The following is a 22,535-nucleotide window of genomic DNA, read 5'->3' as shown; positions in this document are numbered from 1 at the left end:
GTTGACAATTTTATAAGCACCCTAGCAATAAGCTTCATAAATTAAGTTACCTTGGACGTTAATGACAAGTCCAGTCCACATATCTATTATATTAGTGCTCATACACAGAATTACTGGCATTGCCTGCATTAACACACGTAGACTTTCGCTACAATTAGCTAGACAAGCATTTATAATTGTGTTAACTGTTAAAACTTCAGCGAAACAAATAATATCGGAGAAAATACATGTTGCGTCATGGCCAAAACGCATATAAAATTTGCGTCATCATGATGTACAACCAGGACTCCAGGAGTAGGCGTATCTAAATTAACGTAACTGACTATTTTGCGCATTCATTCTTACATTTGTGTCATTAAGGTCCTTACCTCAAATTCATTTTTGTATATAACTAAAATCTGTTATTTTGGATTCAAACCAATGAATACATAGAAAACAAAACTTTAATATAGGAATCAATGTTTTAGTTATATACTTCATCCAATAATATGCATAAACTTGTTTAATACGTCACTACACCGTATTTGACCTATTGCAACAGCAAAAGTCAATAATATTGCTAAAAATGTAAGAATACCACTCTATTCCTTTAAAGTAGGAATACCACACTCTATTCCTTGTTTGTTTCCCCCACCTTGACATAACCTCTCCTCTTACCAGATTGAAAAGTCTACTAAAATCTTATTAAGTTGATTTGGCTTGTGAATTTGAAATAGAGGACCTTGATGTATACTCTGCTACAAGCATTGAGAATGAAGAAGACTTGCTTTGTAATAACTTTGAAGGAGAATCATATTCCTTTACGGCTCCTGCAAAAAATGGCCAATACAATAGCACTGGAAAATAAGCGTTTGTGGTAAAAATAAAGTAACACTGTCTTGTTTTTGAGAAGATCGAGTCCTTGATCTTACCATGACTTAGAAGCAAGACCATGTCGCTGTCAAGGACAGAAGTGACACGATGTGTAATGGTGACAATAGTACAATCAGATAAGTGATGTTTAAGAGTTTGTTGAATAAGATTATCTGTGCTTGTGTCAACTGAAGCGGTTGCTTCATCAAGGATCAACACCTTACTTTTCTTCAGTAGTACTCGCCCTAGACAAACTAATTGTCTCTGACCCATGCTCCAGTTCTCCCCGTTCTCGTGAACTGTATGCATTGTTGTTGTAAAACAGGCATTCACATCAACGTAAGGGATAGAAGAGTAGATTGTATGCTAAAACTAAGGCAAAAGTGTATTTGGAGAGATTTATAAACTACAAACCAATAGAATCCAACTTTCTTTCCATCTTCTTGACTTGGTCTCCAAGTTGACATTTATCTAAAGCCTACAGGTAAATTGAAAATTACATTTGAGTCAGCATACATGGTTATTATTTTTCAATTATAAGCTGAAAGGGTAAAGACAGACAGACACTCACATCCCATATCTGTGCATCTGTGTAATGCTCGAGTGGGTCTAAGTTGCTTCGTACGGTTCCTTGAAACATGACTGGATCCTGAGGAATAATACTGAGTCTTGACCTCAAATCTTGGAGTCCAATTGATGAAATATCAATGTCATCAATGACAATATGACCGGATTTAGGTTCTACCATCCGAAAAAGTGCTTGTATCAGAGTTGATTTTCCACTTCCCGTTCTTCCAACAATACCAGTTTTCTTTCCTGCCGGAAAAGTGCAAGTCACACCATGTAGTATAAGGGGTAAATGCGGAGCATATTGAACCTGCAAATTATGGATATCGATTTCTCCTCTCGATGGCCAAGAACTATCTGGCCTGTTCTCTTGTATAGTAAGAGCAGCTTCGCTGGGAACATACATGTATTGAAGAATTCTCTCCACTGATATCATTTTGGTTTGGAAATGGCATAAACACCATATTAATCCGATTAGCGTATTATTTAATGTGAGTCCATACGTCACAGCTAACCCTGCAATTGCTGTGCATGAAAATAAAACATGTGATACTAGATTACATCACAAAGCTGGGAAACACACAAAAGAGAAAGATAAATACATACCAGGATTTATTGTTTTCCTGAAGTATGTTGAGAGAACCAAAAGGAAGGCAAATGTAATACAAGAAAATACATCCAACCGCAACAATAGCCATTTCATTGCAGCAGCAAATTGGAACTCCGGGCGAGAATATGCATCCACTATTTTCATATAAGTTTGCAGAAATCTTGAATTTTGATCAAAGCTTCTAATAGTTGTTAGTCCCGAAATAGTTTCGGAAAAATATTGAATAACCGGAGCTTCAGATGCCCGACTCAACCGTGACAATTCCCTTGATGCAGGCATGTAATATTGCTGCATATGATGAATGATAACGTTTCGTGATATGGTCTAGGCTCAGAGCTACGTAATAAGCAGAGCCTTATAAATAAATCGTTCAAATGTGCAAAAGACCAGTTAAAAATTAGTGACTATTTAGTGATATGTATACCAGACATATCATTGGATAGCACTCGGGTTTAATCTCCTAATTTTGTGCATGAAGCATTTTCCATATTCATAACTTCACTTTTGGGATCTAGACATGGCCACAAGTTAACCTTATAAATCCATCATAGTAACAAACTACTTATCTTTAGAAATTAAAAACTATTACCTGATACCAAATGGAGGCAAAAATAAGGGGGATGAATATCAATAGAACTTCCCAAGCAACTGTTGACATCAAAGCAATTATTCCCACAAGTTGGATTGTTTCGGTAATAATTCCCTCCAGTAGGTTCGAAATCCGAGTCTCCACAACACTTTGATCAGTTGAACACTATATAGGAGGAATGGAATGAACAAGTCGATAAAATTAGATTGAGACAAGTAATCCACTGTAATATCTTAATTACATATCATTTGGAACATCAGAAAATTACCAATATAGATTATTTACTCGGACACATACCCACGTATAACACGATACTCGGACACATACCCACGTATAACACGAGTACTTGAGTCCTATTAAATAGATTGTGATTTATAAAAAGTAATTTGTAACCATAAAAAATTTTCACTTACTCGGTTGATAATTCTTCCAGCAGGTGTCGCATCAAAAAAGGACATAGGAGCACGGAAAATGGTCTCAAGCATTTGCTTAAAAAGTATAATAGCAGTTTTATAGCCTGTGACTACAACAAGAGATTCTACAACAAGGGTGCAGAAACATATGCCACAAGCCAAGGATGCATAGACAGTCATTAGTGTAGCTCCACTAATAACAGGCTTTACATCCTTTGATGGCGGAGTTGCCCAAGCCAACCAGGAATCACTCCCTATCTGAAAAGTTGTTAGGATGGCTGATGCCAAAATCACAAGAATCACCAAAGCTCCTCCATATGCAGTTGTGATGTATTTCCAGTAGACTGGAAAGCCAACTCTACCCCTCTCTCTTTCTTCTTCCTTTACTAGCTGTGCTGCAGGTGCTAAACCTGCAGCACCTCCCTCGTCTACTTTTCCATTCACATTTTCATTACTAATGATAGTATTCGTACTGTCTGCAGATATTGGTGCAGCCCTAATGAAATCAAGTGTAGACGACAGAGCTGCATTTTTTGCCCCTACAAGTCGTATAAATTCAGAACTTGGAACGAGAATGTCAGCATACTTTCCCACTTGTGCAGTCCTTCCATTTTTCATGACCTTTCAAAAAATTTAAGCTAGTCAAAACACATCATTATATAGTTGGGAATTTGAATATTTCAAAATTAGAGAAAATAAAAATGAAAGAGTTTATTCCTATACTCACCACAATTAGATCAGCAGCGCTTAAGAACTCAACTTGGTGAGTGACATAAATAACAGTTTTCTCACTTAGAATACCATGCACTACTTCCTATTATCCAAAATAAAAAAATTAGTATTTTCATAACCAGAAATTTGATAATCATTCTATTGTTTTGCATGTAGTACAAGACATTGAAATAGAATTTAAACCTTGAATAAATGAGAACCAGTATGAGCATCCACAGAACTAAAAGGATCATCAAATAGATAGATATCCACATCATGGTACAGAGAGCGAGCAATCTGTATACGTTGCTTCTGTCCGCCACTTAAGTTGACACCTTTCTCACCAATAACAGTCTGGTCACCAAATGAAAGGATCTCCAAGTCCTTCTTAAGACAACATGCTTCAAGTACTTGATCATATCTTGTTCGACACATATCCCTGCCGAACAGTATGTTCTCTTGAACTGTACCACTCTGTATCCATGGTGACTGAGAAACATAAGCCTTTGTCCCACTAAACTTGACTTCCCCCGAGATTCTAGGCATTTCACCCAGAATGCAAGAAAGTAAGCTCGACTTGCCTGAACCAACTGTACCACATATCCCAACCTTCATACCATGAGACACTTTGAAGTTTATGTCTTTTAATACTGATGTATCAGTAGATGAAGATTTACTATCCCAAGTGAAGTTTCCATCAACAATCTCAACTGCTGTATCAGAACTACCCAATGGTAGCTTCTTTAAACCATCAATATGGAGCTCATCAAGGGAGAGAAGTGAAGCGATTCTCCCAAGTGAAACCTTGGCTTGGACTAGCAAGGATAATGTTTCTGGGAGGAGGAGGATTGGCGCTTGTAGAACCCTAAAGGTAGCAAGTGCAGTCAAAATTTGCCCCATTTCAAGTGGGATTCCCATATATATACAAGAACCGAATGTGGCTAAAGCCACCATAGTCGGACTTATTCCAAAGAAAAAACCAATCACTACTGAACTATATAGATATTTTTTCAACCATTGCAACTCCACTTCCCTGAGCTGAAGAATCTTTGACAAAAAACTCATCTCCCATGCTCCAAGCCTAAGAACTCTCATATTCTTTAAAGTCTCAATTGTCACCTTCATTCTATTATCCTTGGATTCCATTAGGTTTTTTTGAAACTTCTCCTGCCATTTCATGAATAGAGAATTTGCCGCAAGAAAAAACAGTGTTACAACTAAAGAAGCAACAGAGGCAAGAAGACCCAAGTTCTTGTACAAAATTAGCAATGCTAAACCGATTTGGAAAAGGATTAACCACGCATCATGCATGTCCACGATGAACCCTCGGATTGTCTCGACATCAACAGCCACAGCATTTATAAGTCCTCCTCCACTTCCACCACCACTACCCTGGTCAGAAAGTGTCAAACTCTTATTGTAGAGCATTACAGTTGTCACTCCTCGAAGTCTGATTCCAATTTGTTGCAACTTAAAAATCCAGTGTCTGTATGTAAAAACCTCAAGAAAAGTCGCGGCACAGAAGGTCAAAGAAAGAATATATCCCTGATATTGGAATACTTCTCTCCCATTTAGGCATTTCACAAAGCTATCAATAAGATAAGGAGGAACATAACGAGCTAGTGTGTGAATTATCCCGAGGAGAGCTGTCCAAATTATGTCCTTCCAAGCTGACAAAAAATACAACTTAGCAAGCCCAAGCTCAGTAACAACAACTCCTCTATCACCACCATTATCACAAAGCCTGCTTTGGAACAACGGATATGCTCCGAAAACACTATTTGAAAGGCCTAGTTGAGGGATGTCCTCAAGCTCCAAGGTTGTTTTCTCAACTCCTAAAGCAAGTAGTGGAGTTATCCAAGAGAAAGACAGAGTAGAATAAAAACCTGCATTCTCGTAGGCAGTCACAGCATCACACCCTCGGCTACCATCATCTAAAAGTGGTTCTTTAACATCTGTGACGTCGTCTCGAGTCGCAGCATTATCCAAGGATCCTACACAACATATCCAAAACAACATGCATTAAGCATTTCTTTTCCAACAAAGTGTTAACTTGTTAAACTTGATCATTGGATAGAGTAACTTAAGTGATTCATATCATCACTAACTCATAAGCTATAACATGAGAATTGTGCTAATCATTCAAGGTATTTGTTAAAAAGTCTATAATATAAATTTTACTTGTAATTCCACTTACCTTTTGAACACGTATATTGGAAAAATGAGGTGATATGATCCCACATAGGGCTGTTATTCGGTTCGGACGAGCCGAGTTTCGAGCCGGACATAATTCGAGCTGAGTTTATTTAGTCGAGCCTTCGTTGGTTTGATCAACTTCACAGGATGACTCGAGATATTGTGACATTGTTTAAGTTTAATCCTGCACAATATATAGATGTTAGGTAAACATCAGAACAGAGGTATGCAAACAAACCTGATGAAGAAGAACAGTTGTGGTGAACTCTATAAAGATATACATCAGAATAGAGTCTTGAGTCTTTCAATCCCAAACATCTCGCAACAGTCTCCAATTTATTCATAAACACAGTACAGAGCGCCAGCATATATCTTTATAGGGAGACTTAATTATTTTATGATTTATTTATTTTAAATTTAAAATTAATTTAATTATAATATAAATTAATTATTTTTTTATTTTTCTCAACTAAAACATGATTTTTTTCAAAATATATTTTAATCAGGGTTTATAACATGCAATTCTTTTATATAAAATAAAATAAAATATTAAAATTATTAATAATTCTTATTTTAATTCTAATTAGTATATATATAAACTAATTACCTTTTTCAACTAAAACACGTTATCTTTTTTATTTTTTCCAATTAAAATATCTCTTGTCCAAAAATGTGCAATTCAATTTAATAAAATATTATAATCACAAATAAAATTTATTATTTTTTCTATTTTAAATAACAAATTTGATACTATTTCAAAATAACATGAATAATTCAATTCAATTCAATTCAAATTAAAATTTAAAATAAAAACTATATAATATTAAAAAAAAATAGTGTATCGCCCGAATTAGAAATTAGTACTTGTATATGTGTAAGTCACTAAAATCCAATATTTCTACAAATTGATTTAGGAGTAGGTTGGACTTGCACTCTCTCTCATCTACCTATTTATAATCTAAGGATTTTGACAAAATTATGCTTCAACGCTAGCTGTCTTAAATGGAATGGAAAATTGTGACCCACTTTCATCCGGTGTTGAAGAAAATTTGCCAATATTCATTGTTTTTGGCTCAGTTTATGGAGGTGTTCTACCTGATGGAACCCAATTGGCTGTGAAACTTGCACAGAAGGTGCCCACAGGCTCCTTGTTTATGAATACATGGCAAATGATTCACTGGAAAAATTGATCTTTAAGAAAAACAAAGGTGATTTATTGGATTGGGACACAAGTATGATATTGCTATAGGCACAGCCAAAGGATTAGCGAAGACTGATGTAAAAATTGATTAAGCCTGAAAATGTGCTACAACTTTCTTGCAAAGGTTTCAGACCTTGGTCTTGCTAACCTAATGAGCCGAGAGCAGATCCATGTTTTCACAACACGGGGCACAAGGGGTTACCTTGCACCAGAGTGGATTAGGGGTGAACACGGGTTGGGTTGGGCGGTTTCAAGGCAAAAAACGACCCAACCCAATATAATCGGTTTATGAAAAAATTAACCCAATCACTCAAATATATTTGTCTAACCCAACCCTATTATTTATAGGTCGGGTTGGGTCGGTTTGGGTCGGGTTAATTGGGTTTATTCTTCCGGTCAAAATTCAAACTCAAAATAGAAGTTTAAAATTATTAAACATTTGTCAAGGTATCATTAAACAGAATTGATTAGCAACGTTAAAGCAGAGATTATGATTTTCTCTATCTTAGTTTCCAGCGCCCTAAAACCTACTATTAGGACAAACTATCAGTACAGAAAAGTGTATATTTTTCCCTCTGTTCGGACCTGGTGTAGAATTAGGACTAGCAAACCATGGATCCATTTATTTATTAAATATAGGGAATTGATAAATAAGCTCCACATTTTACTATTTAAACTCCAATTCCATATTTTATACCACATTTGCTCATGCTTTCTACACATGTTTCATCCATATTATAGGTGATTATGCTCTTTGGGTAGAAGAAAAAATTGAAATGAAGCTTAAATTGTAAAGTTTGGAGCTTATATATCAATTTCCTAAATATATGTATAAATAAAATCTTAGGGACTATACTTAGATAATATCATAATATATATGGGTCTCCAATATTTATGCAATCGGGTTGGGTCGGGTTGGTTCAGGGTTAAAATATGTTAAAACCTGACCCAACCCAATTTAATCGGGTTTTTTGAAAATTAACCCATTCAAATTTCGGTTTTGATTGGGTCGGGTTATTCGGCCAAAAACAGGGTTGGTTTGGGTTGGTTTGAGCGGGTTGAGCGGGTTATGTTCACCCCTAGAGTGGATCACAAACCATGCAATATCAGGAAAGAGTGATGTCTATAGTTATAGAATGGTATTGCTTGAGATCATTGGCGGTAGAAAAAACTATGATGCATCTGAAACAGAAGAAAAATGCCATTTTCCTTCATACGCTTTTAAGATGATGGAACAAGGTAAACTGAAGGACATTCTTGATGTGAAACTACAAATAGCAGAAGATGATGAAAGGGTGTCCATAGCAATTAAGGTAGCTCTTTGGTGTATACAATATGACATGCACCTTAGACCATCAATGACAAAAGTAGTCCAGATGCTTGAACAAGTATCTCCCGTTCCTCCACCTCCATCTTCTTCTCAGCAGATGAACTCGCACTTCTATTTGAGTTCCTTCAAATCAACGAGTGAGCACAGTACTTCTTTAGACCCATTAGAATTCAATAGTTGTGCTGATTTTTCAGCAGTAAAGCTTTCAGGACCAAGATGGCAGATTACAAGTCATATATCATGTGTATCTGGTATAGGTAATATTTGTAATACTTCTACGTAAGCCTAGTTGCCAGTCGATTCTATTGTGTAATTAATAACCTTTATAGTCAATACAGCTATAGCTTTTACAAAAGGATATTTTAATACAGATCTTATTCCCACCTTTTTCTGCATATATACCGCGTTTTTTTCTTTTGAAGGGCGAAGACTGGTTCATATTTTGTTTAAATTGTTAGATAACATATGTTCCTGATAACTGTAAGCAGGATGAAATATTATTAAAAGAAGTGAACTCAGAAATAATAAGAATTAAACTCAACAGATACAAATTTCAGAAAAAGCTATGTTGTTCAAAATAAACATCAGACGAAAGAGTTATACAATGTATGCCAATGATTTTTAGGTATATGAGTTAAGAACTAACTATAGAGAAGACAATTCGTAAACGAAACCAGGTTCAGGAGTTCTTGCCCTTTTCAAGCAGATATGGACCATATGGTGTTGCATTACGGTACCTCTTCATTCCTTCAAGAAAGATGAGGCTATCTTTATGACTAAAGCCTGTAATCATAGCACGCATAATCCTCATTTATATTGATCACAATCTCACAACCATACTTAAAACATCCGAGCAGCTTATACTCATTACTCATATTCGGTCCAATATTGTGCATCTTACTCCAAACACCACTCCCCTCGTCAAAACAATACACATCCACCACAGTACGCGAAAAATAGGACTGAGACACCAGTGCAGAGAGACGCTCCTTCCAATTGACAATGAGGAATTCATGTTTGTCAGATACGCCAACAACATCAGGTTTAGGCACCCCCCTGAACTCTCCACTCCCAACTTCAAACTTGATTACAGGCTTCTCCGCCTCAAACGCTGAGAATACTGCCAGTACGGCACTCCATTCACAATTGCAGCCGGAACCCCAGGGTGAGGCTCCTCATCATAATGTTCAGAAAACCGAATAACAGGCTGCCCACTCCTGGCATCAGCCTGCAAATTCCAGGAATTAGTGTTACACGAATAAACATACACCCGGCCAAAACTATAAGATTGTGTTCTCTTCGCCAAGTTAAAGCGCTCACTTTTGTATTTACATTCAATTACTTTAAAATCAGCTTTCACTTCATCCCAACAGAATCCCCAAAGGCCAATAGAATGTTCAGGTGATGCAATTGCTTTAGCCTGTTTAATCACTGGATTCCATAAAACAAACTGATTTCGAATTCCCACTTTAAGATATAAACAAACAATTCCATGAATCGAACCGATTAATCTAAATAGCGGATATTGACGTGCATATTCGTACAGATCGAATAACTTAGTTTCTGATAAATCTGACAATGACAGCACATCTATCTCGTGGTATTTTCGGTTCGACTCTGTGATGAATTTGTTGATGATGAGATTATCGTCATTCGGGTTCTGAGTGGTGCAGTTGAGATGGTCTTTGGTGAAACTGGTCTTAGACAATAGAGATCTCCATGCCTTACAAACTGAGCGAAACCGTCCAACAGATTTTGCAGGCAACCGCGGTAATATCTTCGTAAAAATAATGTCTTCAGGTAGCTCTGGTGGCTCTGTATACGTCGGTTCATTCTCCGGTAGCCTGGGGTTTTTAAGCGGCGGTGTGGTGGCCATGTCAGTACACGTTGTTGCAGAGTAGTATGTGATTCTGTGTGAGATTCACTTGTACGCTGTTTGCTTTTTGTACAGAGGTCAGAGAGGACTGAAGGATTTTATATTTTGGTTCGGATTTGTTCGCAACGGGTTTATTAGAGTTTAATAAAAGGCTCGAATTGAATAAGTATACTTAATAATATAAGACTAAATGACTTTTTAGCCCTTGAAGTTTGGGTGAAAGTTCCGATGTAGCCTCGAAGTTTAAAAACGTAACTTTCGACCCTCAAAATATCTTTGTCGTACCTTTTAGCCCTTATGGCGTATACCGGTTTTTAACGGGGGAGCATTAAACATTAAGGGTTAAAATGAACATCTAATGGATTTTAATGTATTTTTTAGGAGTTAAAAGGAACGAGATGTATACTTTAAGGGTTAAAAGGTACGCCCAAACTTTACCCCGAATATGAATTGTCAAGTTTATCCCCCGATTTATACCGGTATTTTTAAAAAGGGCTAAAAAGTATGACAAAGATACTTTGAGGGTCGAAAGGTACGTTTTTAAACTTCGAGGCCACATCAGAACTTTCACCCATACTTCGAGGGCTAAAAGCTCATTAAGTCATAATATAATTAGATTAGGAATTTTTAATTAATCATTTTATTTTAATTAAAATTCGATTACTCAGACTAGAGTCTGGGTTTGTAAATTGATTCGTATTCATTGGCTCATATAATATCATTTTTCGTTGCATCCCAACATAATCCATGAAATAATGCAAAAAAAAGCACCCCATAACATAAAATGTTCGATTGGTGAACTAAATTTATATACTCCACTGTTGTTCTACTTTCAAAAGAATGACAATACAATGTACGTTCCTCGTATTTGCAAATAGGATGAACAATTAGCGAAACACCTTGAAATAATAATAACCTTTCTAAAATAAACATCAGAATCAAGCAGGGACGAAAGTTGGCCTTAATAATCCGACTGTGCCGAGTGCAAGGATCATCGCTCAACAGAGACAACAGTCGTCAATTGATTTTTAGCTATTGATACACCAAGAAGCCGGCCGACATGATTTATGAGATCCTATTTGGTATATAATTCTTAGTACCTCGTTACAATGAGTTGATATATAATCAGAGAAGCTTTTAACCTTTTTCAAGTAAAATTGAGCAATTCTCTTTTAAATTTGATCTGGCTTAAAAATTCTACACATTCATAACATGGATCTGATTAGCTTGTATATCTCAAAAAATTTGTACTTCTATGATTGCAAATATAAGCCCCTATATTTCTTTATTTGAAATAATATTGCTTGCTTACCTCTATTGTCATGGAGGATTCCTGTTCAACTTGTAGACTGATGCCCTGTCCTAAAACCTGGTGCTCTTCAGCCACATTACACCAGTATACACATTACACTTGCACGATGTAACAGAAAGCTTGGAATTCTCAATCTCGTACCTGAGTTCAACCTGCGCTCAAAAAAATAGAACCTATTGTTAACTAATTTAGTGGAGGTGAGGAAGTCTACTTCTATTCTAAGTCGGAAATGAAAGTAAAGGAAATTGGTCGCTGACAACCTTTACAAGTATTAGCCTATTCGCCTGCCTGATGACTTCTGGATCAGCGGTAAAAGTATAAAATCAACAATTTGTCTTAGTTTGACAGGATACTATGATTTTGAAGCATATTATTTCAAATCACAGCATCTTCGAAATGCAGTGGATGTTTCATTTGATACAGTCATACACCTTATAGATTTTGGGCCTATTAATACTCCAACCAAGAGGTATCTCTGATATAATTTCATTGCAGACCATCCATGTTATTGTGACCAGAAGAACTTTAAAGTGCACTCTTAATTTGTCTTATGATGTCTATACAAGACAAAACGGAAGGCTCAGGTAAATGTAGCAGCCAAAAGAAATCCTTTGGCCTGTTTAACACCTTCCAGGTTTCGAGACAGCGAGAACATAAAATGATTTTGAGTGAGACATTATTGGAAGTAGCTCACCTGGTGCCTGATGGCTGTTAGTAGACCCAAAAATTTTATGGGAAAACGCCAAACAAAAATTTAATTAAGCATTGGTGTTTTCATTTTTGAGTACACAACATGAAAGTAGATGTAAAATTTATATTTAAGAAATACTACAATTGAATTTATAATTAATAAAAATATTATTTTATAATATTATATATAAATATAATGCGATATACTTAATATAAATTTGTAAAAATATAATTTTAAGGAGTTAGCAACTTACATTAACAGGAATTTCGGCAAAGTAGATCTTTGACATCTTCACATCTTCAACGATCGAGGTGAAATCTTCATCAGGAGAAGTGGACTTGCCGTCACTCCGAGTGCATTATCTGAGATTTGTCCTTTGGCCATGTACTTTTCTCATTGACTTACTCTGACTTACTTTCAAACTACGAGACCTCGCAGTTTCTATACCATCTATTGTTCCATCTGAACTGTATCTTGTTGTTTCATGATATGAAACCTCCTTGGAGGATCTCCAAAGACATCTTCAAAGTCGATATTATCTGAGCTTATAACCGGTATAGCGCTACGCCCTTCCACTATCCTTTGCGCTGAGGAGCTCAGCTGTACATTATCCCCACGACTCTCTTTTTTCATCGAGATATTTACCTGGAGTTCAAAAAATAAATATGGCGGGAAGTTATTGCAGTCCTAGACAAATCATGAAAATATATCAGAGTGCCATGAGCAATAGTAAAATCTTGGTCTGTACAAACTGAAAATATGTCAGAAGTCTCAATATTTGAAGATTTTCTAATCGGATTATGGATTCATTAAAGAAATTAAGGGCTAGAGAGGAAGATTTGAAGCCACATAATGGAAAGAGGGCCCGCAAGGGTTGGTCCAGCTGGTTAAAGAGGGGATATGTATCCTCTTGGTCACAGGTTCGACTCCCGAAGGGAGCAGAATTTGTGATTATGCCTCCTGGACCAGAGCCTGTCGCGCTTATGTGCGGTTTACCTTGGTTCACGTAGTTTGCAGGCTATTGCGTGAGCTCGTGGGTTTACCCAGTGCGCACCCGAAGGGTAGCGGCTGCGGGTTCCTACGTTAAAAAAAAGAAAAAAAAAACAGAGAAATAGCATTAACATAAATATAACTTGTGTATCATACCTGAGGCATCTGCCATGTTCTGGAACATTCAATCTAGAAGCCACAATACCTGCAATGTTGTCGGAGAATGACATGTATATTAACTCCTTGGCAATAAAAAAATATAAAAAACAAATTAACACCAAACAATATATTCTTGTAATTCTTATTATTTGACATCTACATTCCTAAAATAAACCATGATTCTCAACCTCAGCTAAAAACATGAATGAAAAATCAGATTTACAGCATTTACTAAATGGAGAGACCATGTGTCTCTCTAAGAAATGATAATTAGGACTTTTCGCACGGTTGGTTGCCCACGACACCTGTCCCCCTAAATAATTTTTGACATAATTTTACCATTCTAAATTTTAGAAAATTATATAAGTGTCCCCAGAAAATTTAAAAATATATAAAAGTTTTTTTTCGAAAATTTGTTTGGTGTCCTCTAAGAAACCTGTCCTAGATCCGCCCATGAGTCTTGCTCAGACAATAAATGGTCGCTCCACAAAGGTCACATATTCCCTCCCAACTGCGTTAATCCGACCAACTTACAATCTTGCTGTTAATGACTCTTTTCTGTCCAATTTTTTCATATGAATGTAGTGATTCTATTAGTACTTATTACACTCACAGTGAAGCACGAAGAACGATGAATAAGGAAGCCAAGACAGTAATGAAAACTTAAGGTAGGGAGGCCGCTACAGCAGACAAACATAGATATATTGTCGATTGTGACAGATACAAATGCAGAGACTCAATCCAAAAACACCAGAACATGCAATGGCGCATGCAGATTGCAGACAAGTACTACTGCGCTGCTTCTTTATTAATCAAGCCAGCGTTCATATAAAATAAATAACATAAAACAACCTCCATATCAAATTAGATATAAGGTTATTAAGCCATATCTACACGCTGGGAGCTTCTTGGTGCTTGGGTAGTCCACGATGACCATGCCATTGCTATTATTCCCAGTAGAATACAAAAAAAGAGTCACTGGATTAGTATTTCCTAACAACTAATTTCGATTTTTTCTTGGCTCCAGTTATTTTGATTCCTAGTGATAATAGTCTATATCAGTTTTGAAAAACTACCAAGGTCATCTCTGTAAAATTCATGGATTTTTGACTCTTGAAGGTGCTCAGCTGAAATCGATTGCATTATTTATCAAAATTCAGTAGTTGAGTATTTCTTAATGTCTATCAGGAAGAACAGATAGGCAACATTCATCAGTATGCTATCTACTTTAAAAGCTTCCCCTAATTTGCTGCATACAAGACCGGATAATATCAAATTGCAGAACATATTATCAGATAAAAGTTGTATAATCAGGTAACGACAGCATGCACAATACTCTCGCATCAGCATAAACATAACAATAAGATGCTTAATTTTCAAAAATGACCTTTGTCAATTGTAATCATCATTCGCCAAACACATACAAAATAGTTATCTCCTTGATTACATAACAAATGCTTTACATGCTAAGCAACTAATTTCTAATATTGCTTGCTTACCTCTATTGTCATGGAGAATTCCTCTTCAACTTGTAGACTAATGCCATTCTCTGAAGCAATTGCTTTGAGGACCTTCATCCAACTCTCCAGGTTTGGCTGTCTAGTTGACAGCTTTACGACCATCTACACACTAATCACAAAAAAACTAAAATCATAGAACAGATTCCTATTATTTTTTTCTTCCAAATGAGAGGCTGAAATTAAGTAGAAGCAGAACCTGATTGAACATAAATATTTTGTTCATCTTATTATCCAAAGGCAAAAAAGTCCTAAATAGAAAACTACGAATTTAAGCACAACTAAGCAATCATTCTCAGTAAATAAGAGTAGTAAACACAAAAATTGAGCACGAGATACATACTGAGAAACCCATGAACAGTGTCTTCTTGAATCATTTTTTTTTGACCTCTTCTTGCTCCTCCAGACTGCTTCCTCTTAAATCATTTTTTTTACCTAGCCCACATTTGTGTTATTTCATTCATTGTGACATTTCGCAAACATGTAGAAGGCCATTGATGCAGACCTCAGGGGAAGTACCGCGAGCTTGACGGAGGACGAATCTATCGAGGCTATTGATTGATGCCTTTAACAACCTCACCATGAACCTTCTCGATCGTGTGAATGTGAAGATAAACGCTGGATAACATGAACAACCCTTTGGGTCGTGTGAAAACAAAGAAGCAAAAAGTAACTGTAATAATCAATAATTTAGGAGAACAAAAAGTCAGTCACTAACTTAAGAAAAACCTAAAAATTAGAAAAATGTAAGGGAGAGATCTCAGAGCCTCCTGAGATCCTCCTTTATATAAATATATAGAAGGCAAGAAAATGAAGTAGTTCTTTTAAGAAACTCTTTCTCTGGTTTTGTTTAATTACATAAACTTAAACACTCACACGCCCCTGTACTTGCCCAAAGCATCTAGGCCAAGCCTTTCATATAGTCCTACGTGTGTGTAGTAATGAAGCAAGAGTAGACTCGATTTGAAAGCAATTTACCTTACAAACTGGTCCAAATCCTCCTTCACAAATCTTATTTGCATGGTCAAAGTTACAAGTTGCAGCTTTGATGTGCCTGTAAGTTGCTATTCAGATACCTAAAGCCAAAAAAATTAGTATATTATAGAGTTCCTTACGTTTAAACAAACAAATTACAGGAAAACCATGCACAAGTTGGAAGAAAATTGCCAAAAAAAATTAATGGGTAAATAATTCTGCTCGAGTCGGAGATATAGATTTCTAGATTGGCAAAGTACAAACTTATGTATGTCCACTTACAAAAAATTTAGGCTGGACTCCAAGGCTGAACTGAATCTGGGATAGGTCCAGACAACCTGATAAAGCTCAAACCTCTGCGAAGGAGAGAAGTTTGTATGACCCTAATAAAGTATTTATGTTTACAATAGCATACACCACATTTTGTAATCAACTTTATGCATTACGCTGCTTATAGGGGTTTAAATCAAATATTGTTGCCCCTAACATAATGCCAGTGTAGAGCTTTTGCCTTTTAGCAACATCGTCGAGTTACTAGATTATTTAATGTCAGAATATAAGTCTTGATAGGTATATTTATAACTGTGTCCATAAGGATCAGCATAGGTTAGAACAGATCAAATTGAACGGAATTTATAAAATGGAACAGCTGCAAAAATCAATGTACAAGGTATTTAAGCTTTTCATCTCTGCCAATGTATGGTGAAAATGAGTCTTCAATTAAGCAATTCCTGAGTATCCAGCATGACAAAAACTGGAAAATAGATTGTTAGGGCAGAACGTCAACTAAAAACATATTGCATTCCTGGACATTATAAATCAACAAATCATGGTCAACTTACAAGTATTTCATGTTTGTCGTGTTTCTGTTACCACCAGAAACAGAAAAGTGCCTTGTTGGAGTTCCCTAAAGAAGTAGAAGAGGATAATTTCTTGAAAAACATATCCAGGATGCCAATACGTTTTAGTCACAAAGATCTTCAAATTGCTACCAACAACTTCACTACGAAACTAGGGAAAGGAGGTTTTGGCTCAGTTTATGAAGGTGTTCTACCTGCTGGAACCCAATTGGCTGTGAAACAATTAGAAGGCCTTGGCCAAGGAAAGACAGAATTCCAAGCTGAAGTTAGTAGTATTGGTAGCATTCATCATCTCCACCTGGTGAGGCTGAAAGGCTTTTGCACAGAAGGTGCCCACAGGCTCCTTGTTTATGTATACAAGGCAAATGGTTCACTGGAAAGATGGATCCTTAAGGAAAACAAAGTTGATTTCTTGGATTGGGACACAAGATATGATATATATTGCTTTAGGCACAGCCAACGGATTAGCTTATCTCCAGGAAGACTGTGATGTAAAAATGTGCACTGTGACACTAAGCCTGAAAATGTGCTCCTAGATGACAACTTTCTTGCAAAGGTTTCGGACTTTGGTCTTGCTAAGCTAATAAGCCGAGAGCAGAGCCATGTTTTCACAACACTACGGGGCACAAGGGGTTACCTTGCACCAGAGTGGATCACAAACTATGCAATATCAGACAAGTGTGATGTCTATAGTTATGGAATGGTATTGCTTGAGATCATTGGTGGTAGAAAAAACTATGATACATCTGAAACAGAAGAAAAATGCCATTTTCCTTCATACGCTTTTAAGATGATGGAGCAAGGTAAACTGAAGGACATTCTTGATGTGAAACTACAAATTGCAGAAGATGATGAAAGGGTGTCCATAGCAATTAAGGTAGGTCTTCGGTGTTTACAATATGACATGCACCTTAGACCATCAATGACAAAAGTAGTCCAGATGCTTGAACAAGTATCTCCTGTTCCTCCACCTCCATCTTCTCAGCAGATGAACTCACATATCTATTTGAGTTCCTTCAAATCAACGAGTGAGCACAGTACTTCTTTAGAGCCATTAAATCTCAATAGTTGTGCTGATTTTTCAGCAGTAAGGCTTTCAGGACCAAGATAGCAGATTAGAAGTCATATATTATGTGTATCTGGTAGGTAATTTTTGTAATACTTCTACGTAAGCCTAGTTGTCTGTAGATTCTATTGCGTGATTAATAACCTTTATAGTCAATACAGCAAAAGCTTTTACAAAAGGATATGATGTCTGTATTTACCTGCATTTACAGAAGGGTGAAGAGTGCAATATGTCTAGTTTATTTAATATAGATCTTCTTCCCACCTTTTTCTGCATATATACCGCGTTTTTTACTTTTAAAGGGAGAAGACTGGTTCATGTTTGGTTTAAGATAACATGTGTGTTCCTGATGTCTGTATGTCGGATGATATATTATTGAAAGAAGTGAACTCAAAAATAACAAGAATTAAACTCAACAGATACAAATTTCAGAAAAAGCTATGTTGTTGAAAATAAACATCTCAGGTATATGAGTTGAGAACTAACTATATAGAAGACAAGTCGAAAACAAAACCAGGTTCAGGAGTTCTTGCCCTTTTCAAGCAGATATGGTGTTGCATTACGATACCTCTTCATTCCTTCAAGAAAGACGAGGCTATCCTTATGACTAAAGCCTGTCAGCAGTCGCCCCTTGCGGTTGCCAAGACCCTTAGTTTCACCTGTTCTGTAATCATAGCACACATAATTCCCATTTATATCAGTCACAATCTCACCACCATACTTAAAACATCCGAGCAGCTTATACTCATTACTCATATTCGGTCCAATATTGTGCATCTTACTCCAAACACCACTCCCCTCGTCAAAACAATACACATCCACCACAGTAAGCGAAAAATAGGACTGAGTCACCAGTGCAGAGAGCCGCTCCTTCCAATTGACAATGAGGAATTCATGTTTGTCAGATACGCCAACAACATCAGGTTTAGGCACCTCCCTGAACTCTCCACTCCCAACTTCAAACTTAAACACAGGCTTCCCCGCCTCAAAACGCTGAGAATACTGCCAGTACGGAACTCCATTCACAATTGCAGCCGGAACCCCAGAATGAGGCACCTCATCATAATCATCACAAAACCGAATACCAGGCTGCCAACTCCTGGCATCAGCCTGCATAGTCCAGGAATCAGACTTACACGAATAAACATACACCAGGCCAACACTATAAAATCTACCCTCGCTTCTGTAACTACACGCAATTACTTTAAAATCAGCTTCCACTTCATCCCAACAGAATCCGCAAAGGTCAATATCGCATTCAGGTGATTCAATTTCTTTAGCCTGTTTAATCACCGGATTCCATAATACAAACTGAGCTCGATCTCTCACATTAATATATAAACAAACAATTCCGTAAATTGAACCGATCAATTTAATTACCGGATAATCACGTTGAAATTCGTACTGATCGAATAATTTAGTTTCTGATAAATCTGACAATGACAGCACATCTATCTCGTAGTATTTTCGGTTCGAATTTGTGACGAATTTGTTGATGATGAGATTATCCTCATCCGGGTTCTGAGTGGTGCAGTTGAGATGGTCTTTTGTGAAACTGGGCTTAGACAAAAGAGATCTCCATGGTTTACAAACTGAACGGAGCCGTCCAACAATTTTTGCAGGCAATCGCGTTAATATCTTGGTGAGAATAATGTCTTCCGGTAGCTGTGGTGGCTCTCTATACGTCGGTTCATTCTCCGGTAGCCTGGGTGTTTTACGCGGCGGTGTGGTGGCCATGTCCGTACACGTACGTTACAGAGCGTGTGAATTTATGTGACTGTTTGCTTTTCACGGAGAGTCGGATTGGGTTTGTTGGATTTGGATTGCAGAAAGAGTGTTAGAATTTGATTAGGGTTTATGGGATTCGGATGACAGAAAGAGTTTCATGTGCTGTATTATAATTATAATTTTACATGATTGCTAAATACAGTTCAAAATTACTAAATACAATTCGCCTAAATTATTATTTAATCTTTCGTTATGATGGTATTCTCTCGAATGACAGACTTGTAATGCATCAATGTATGCATTAATTACTCATCCTGTTTCATTTATGTGCCTGTTTATATTTTTTATTTTGAATCATTTGTTCTCCACGTGCTAGGTGCTAGTATAAACCTGCTGTGTTGAAAAAATATTCACACTATGTGTATATAATTTTTATTTATTCACTTTTATTTTTTTTTGATACTTTTGTAAAACTAAATAAAGTTTTATTCTTTCCATTTAAAATTATAAAAAATTATATATTATAAAATTAAAGTATATTCAACATTTTAATATAATATTAATTTTGAAAAATGACTTATCACATATACAAAAATGTAATCAAAAATTTATAGCAATTTTAAACTATTTACCTAAATATTATAAAATGGACAATGTAAATCTTTAATTTTATTTATTTATATAATTTATATTCATCTTTCATACTCTTTGTATATTTGATATAATATTTTGAATTTTTCATTTGTGGTATTGATTATACACATAGAATATTTTTTTTTTTTATATTTCTTGGTTAAAACATATAGCTAATGACGATTTATAAAAATGTAATTAAAATAATATATTTTTTGTTAGACTAAAAGTTAAAATTTCATATAACCAAGCGTAAAGAATGAAACTTAATTTATTTTTACAAATTTATTGATAAAATAAAAATTAAAAAATACACATGAGAGTATGTTTTTTTAACACAACAGGTATATGAAAATAAATGGTTTCCAAACTTTTTTTTATTCAAAATTTAAAAAGGTAATTTAGATTTTTTTATATTGATAATTCAAAATTTTCAGAACATTATAAAAATATAACCGAATTATTTGAGAAGTGTTAACTGCACCCCACATTTCCTTTGTACAAGTAGGGGTGTACACGGTTCGGGTTGCACGGGTTAGCGGAATTTATTGATCCAACCCAATTAAATCAGGTTTTCAAAATTTCAACCCAACTCGAACCGTATAAATTTGCAACCCAAACCAATTTGTACTACTTCGGTTCGGATTGGTTTGGTTATAATCGTCGGTGTCGAATAGTTCTTCAACATCCAATTTTTTACACTAAAAATTACTTTAACAATCTTGTCAAAGACATAAAATTCAATTCAGTTAAAAAAATAATTAGTGACAAATAATGAACATATATATTCACGAATTTAATCTCATATTCTCATTCATAAATTTATTCTCATATATATTTAATTATATTAAATTTAGGGCACACAAATACAATAAAAATAATTGGACTAGCCTAATATGTGATGAGATGGATAAATTTAATATGTTCCCATATTTTTCAATCGGGCTGGGTTGGATCGGTTTATAAAACCCGAAACTCATATCCAACCCAATTAAATCGGGTTAATGCTATTTTGATCCAATTACTAATCGGGTTAAAAAATTTCGGATTGGATCGGCCGAAATATGATCGGTTTGGATCGGGTTGGTCGGTTTCGCCAACCCGTGTACTACAAGTGTATTGATTGATTGATGAACAATGATTATAAGAAAAACAAATTAAAAACTGGAATGCTAAATCTATCCTAATCCCATTCCCAGTTCAGAGGTTTCTACTCGGTTTTACAAATTAACAAACCAAACTATCAACTTGTATATCTGTATAACTGGGTACATGAAGCTCACTTCTGTGTCATTAATCAAGTTGTCGTTTAAACTACACTTGTTTGCATCAACTAGAACCCATAACTTAACCATACTCTTAATCATCAAGCTAGCATCATGTTAGATTATACTTATAAAAGTTTAATTAACATTATATATATCCATGTCATGACAGCTAGTATAATTTTAATCCTCAAATTCGAGCTATATATACCGCTATCTCACATGTGCTGATGTGCATGCCTGCCTTAATGGCTAGTACTAGTCATCACATAATTCTCAGTCCAGATTAAAAGTACATCACAATCCCAACATAATCTCAACAAAAGCTTACATATATATGTTTATATAATCAGACAATAAAAATATAATGATAATTAAAGTATAATGTAAGAACCCGAATAACAAGATACTCATTCTCAGTTTCTCACACCACTGCGTGTCCCGGGTGGTCGGACAGTGGCGCTTAACGCTAGCTCGCTAGTTACTTGTTTGGCATTGAGTTCAAGTCTGATCTGGATTCTAGAAGCACTACTCACACTCTGATCAAGTGTAGGAATTATCACTGCACACAACCTCCCCGTATCCTTGTTCCTGAACAACCACACCGTCACGCTATCTCTACCGCTAATCAGCTTATAATCTTCACACAATTCTTTCCACCGTCTCGTGAAAACATACATCTTTTCCCCCCACAAAATAAACTTCATATTCTCATACGTTTTCCCGTTGGAATCATAAGCCACCACTTCAATTCCGTCCCTCACATTCTCCTTACCTTTCTCCAGCATTGGTATGAATTTTTGTACGACGTGTTCTTTCTTAAGCGCGAGCCTAGACTGGTTGTTCTTGACGTCACTGGTTTCCAACTGTTTCGAAATCGGGGGGCTGCACTTCTCCATCAAACGTGTGACACAAGGGACTGGGGGAAGCAATGGGCAGCTTTGTATAAGAGTTTTATGGATTGCTTCGTTACGTATTTTCTCGATGTCTTCCC

General features: G+C 36.0%; 4 protein-coding genes across 14 annotated transcripts; 1 reads left to right on the top strand and 3 right to left on the bottom strand.

Annotated features, from left to right (window-relative positions):
- Nucleotides 1–480: 480 nt before the first annotated feature.
- On the bottom strand, nucleotides 481–6,429 carry LOC108198872 (ABC transporter C family member 3). Its single transcript, XM_017366646.2, has 10 exons — nucleotides 5,940–6,429; nucleotides 3,947–5,736; nucleotides 3,759–3,845; nucleotides 3,032–3,652; nucleotides 2,619–2,783; nucleotides 2,026–2,317; nucleotides 1,424–1,944; nucleotides 1,267–1,330; nucleotides 912–1,151; nucleotides 481–809 (listed from the first exon to the last, which is right to left on the bottom strand). Exons 1-10 carry the CDS (start codon nucleotides 6,028–6,030, stop codon nucleotides 685–687), a joined length of 3,996 nt encoding a protein of 1,331 aa, XP_017222135.1. The 5' UTR covers nucleotides 6,031–6,429; the 3' UTR covers nucleotides 481–684.
- Nucleotides 6,430–9,556: 3,127 nt separating this feature from the next.
- Nucleotides 9,557–10,345, bottom strand: LOC108198136 (F-box/kelch-repeat protein At3g23880). The gene is made up of 2 exons (XM_017365905.1): nucleotides 9,812–10,345; nucleotides 9,557–9,697 (listed from the first exon to the last, which is right to left on the bottom strand). Exons 1-2 carry the CDS (start codon nucleotides 10,343–10,345, stop codon nucleotides 9,557–9,559), a joined length of 675 nt encoding a protein of 224 aa, XP_017221394.1.
- A 775-nt stretch (nucleotides 10,346–11,120) lies between these two features.
- On the bottom strand, nucleotides 11,121–19,823 carry LOC108197040 (F-box/kelch-repeat protein At3g06240). 11 transcript variants are annotated; one of them, XM_064083115.1, is made up of 7 exons: nucleotides 15,358–19,823; nucleotides 15,214–15,265; nucleotides 14,997–15,126; nucleotides 13,495–13,543; nucleotides 12,602–12,993; nucleotides 11,658–11,809; nucleotides 11,121–11,420 (listed from the first exon to the last, which is right to left on the bottom strand). In XM_064083115.1, exon 1 carries the CDS (start codon nucleotides 19,650–19,652, stop codon nucleotides 18,435–18,437), a length of 1,218 nt encoding a protein of 405 aa, XP_063939185.1. In that variant the 5' UTR covers nucleotides 19,653–19,823; the 3' UTR covers nucleotides 11,121–11,420; nucleotides 11,658–11,809; nucleotides 12,602–12,993; nucleotides 13,495–13,543; nucleotides 14,997–15,126; nucleotides 15,214–15,265; nucleotides 15,358–18,434. The 11 variants fall into 11 exon arrangements, with proteins under 11 accessions (XP_063939185.1, XP_063939178.1, XP_063939183.1 ...); XM_064083108.1 differs by having other exon boundaries at nucleotides 14,997–15,651; nucleotides 15,993–16,090; nucleotides 16,272–19,823; XM_064083113.1 differs by adding an exon at nucleotides 13,345–13,416 and having other exon boundaries at nucleotides 14,997–19,823.
- LOC108198135 (G-type lectin S-receptor-like serine/threonine-protein kinase SD2-5) lies at nucleotides 16,630–17,960 on the top strand. The gene is given in 4 exon segments (XM_064083704.1): nucleotides 16,630–16,659; nucleotides 16,869–17,288; nucleotides 17,290–17,344; nucleotides 17,347–17,960. Coding segments are annotated over 4 exon segments (1,119 nt in total).
- Nucleotides 19,824–22,535: the final 2,712 nt, after the last annotated feature.

Source organism: Daucus carota, chromosome 8, assembly GCF_001625215.2.
Source record: "Daucus carota subsp. sativus chromosome 8, DH1 v3.0, whole genome shotgun sequence".
Classification (NCBI taxonomy): domain Eukaryota; kingdom Viridiplantae; phylum Streptophyta; class Magnoliopsida; order Apiales; family Apiaceae; genus Daucus; species Daucus carota.
Note: the sequence above shows the minus strand (reverse complement) of the source record. Positions and strands in the feature narration are given on the sequence as shown.

Coding starts and splice junctions, on each gene's coding strand:
- LOC108198872 (XM_017366646.2), bottom strand. CDS start 6,030: ATGTCCGGCTCGAAACTCGGCTCGTCCGAACCGAATAACAGCCCTATG. Junction 5,737..5,939: donor CCAATATACGTGTTCAAAAG/GTAAGTGGAATT, acceptor TATGTTGTGTAG/GATCCTTGGATAATGCTGCG. Junction 810..911: donor GGTCTTGCTTCTAAGTCATG/GTAAGATCAAGG, acceptor CATTTTTTGCAG/GAGCCGTAAAGGAATATGAT.
- LOC108198136 (XM_017365905.1), bottom strand. CDS start 10,345: ATGGCCACCACACCGCCGCTTAAAAACCCCAGGCTACCGGAGAATGAA. Junction 9,698..9,811: donor AAGTGAAAGCTGATTTTAAA/GTAATTGAATGT, acceptor TGGAATTTGCAG/GCTGATGCCAGGAGTGGGCA.
- LOC108197040 (XM_064083109.1), bottom strand. CDS start 19,652: ATGGCCACCACACCGCCGCGTAAAACACCCAGGCTACCGGAGAATGAA.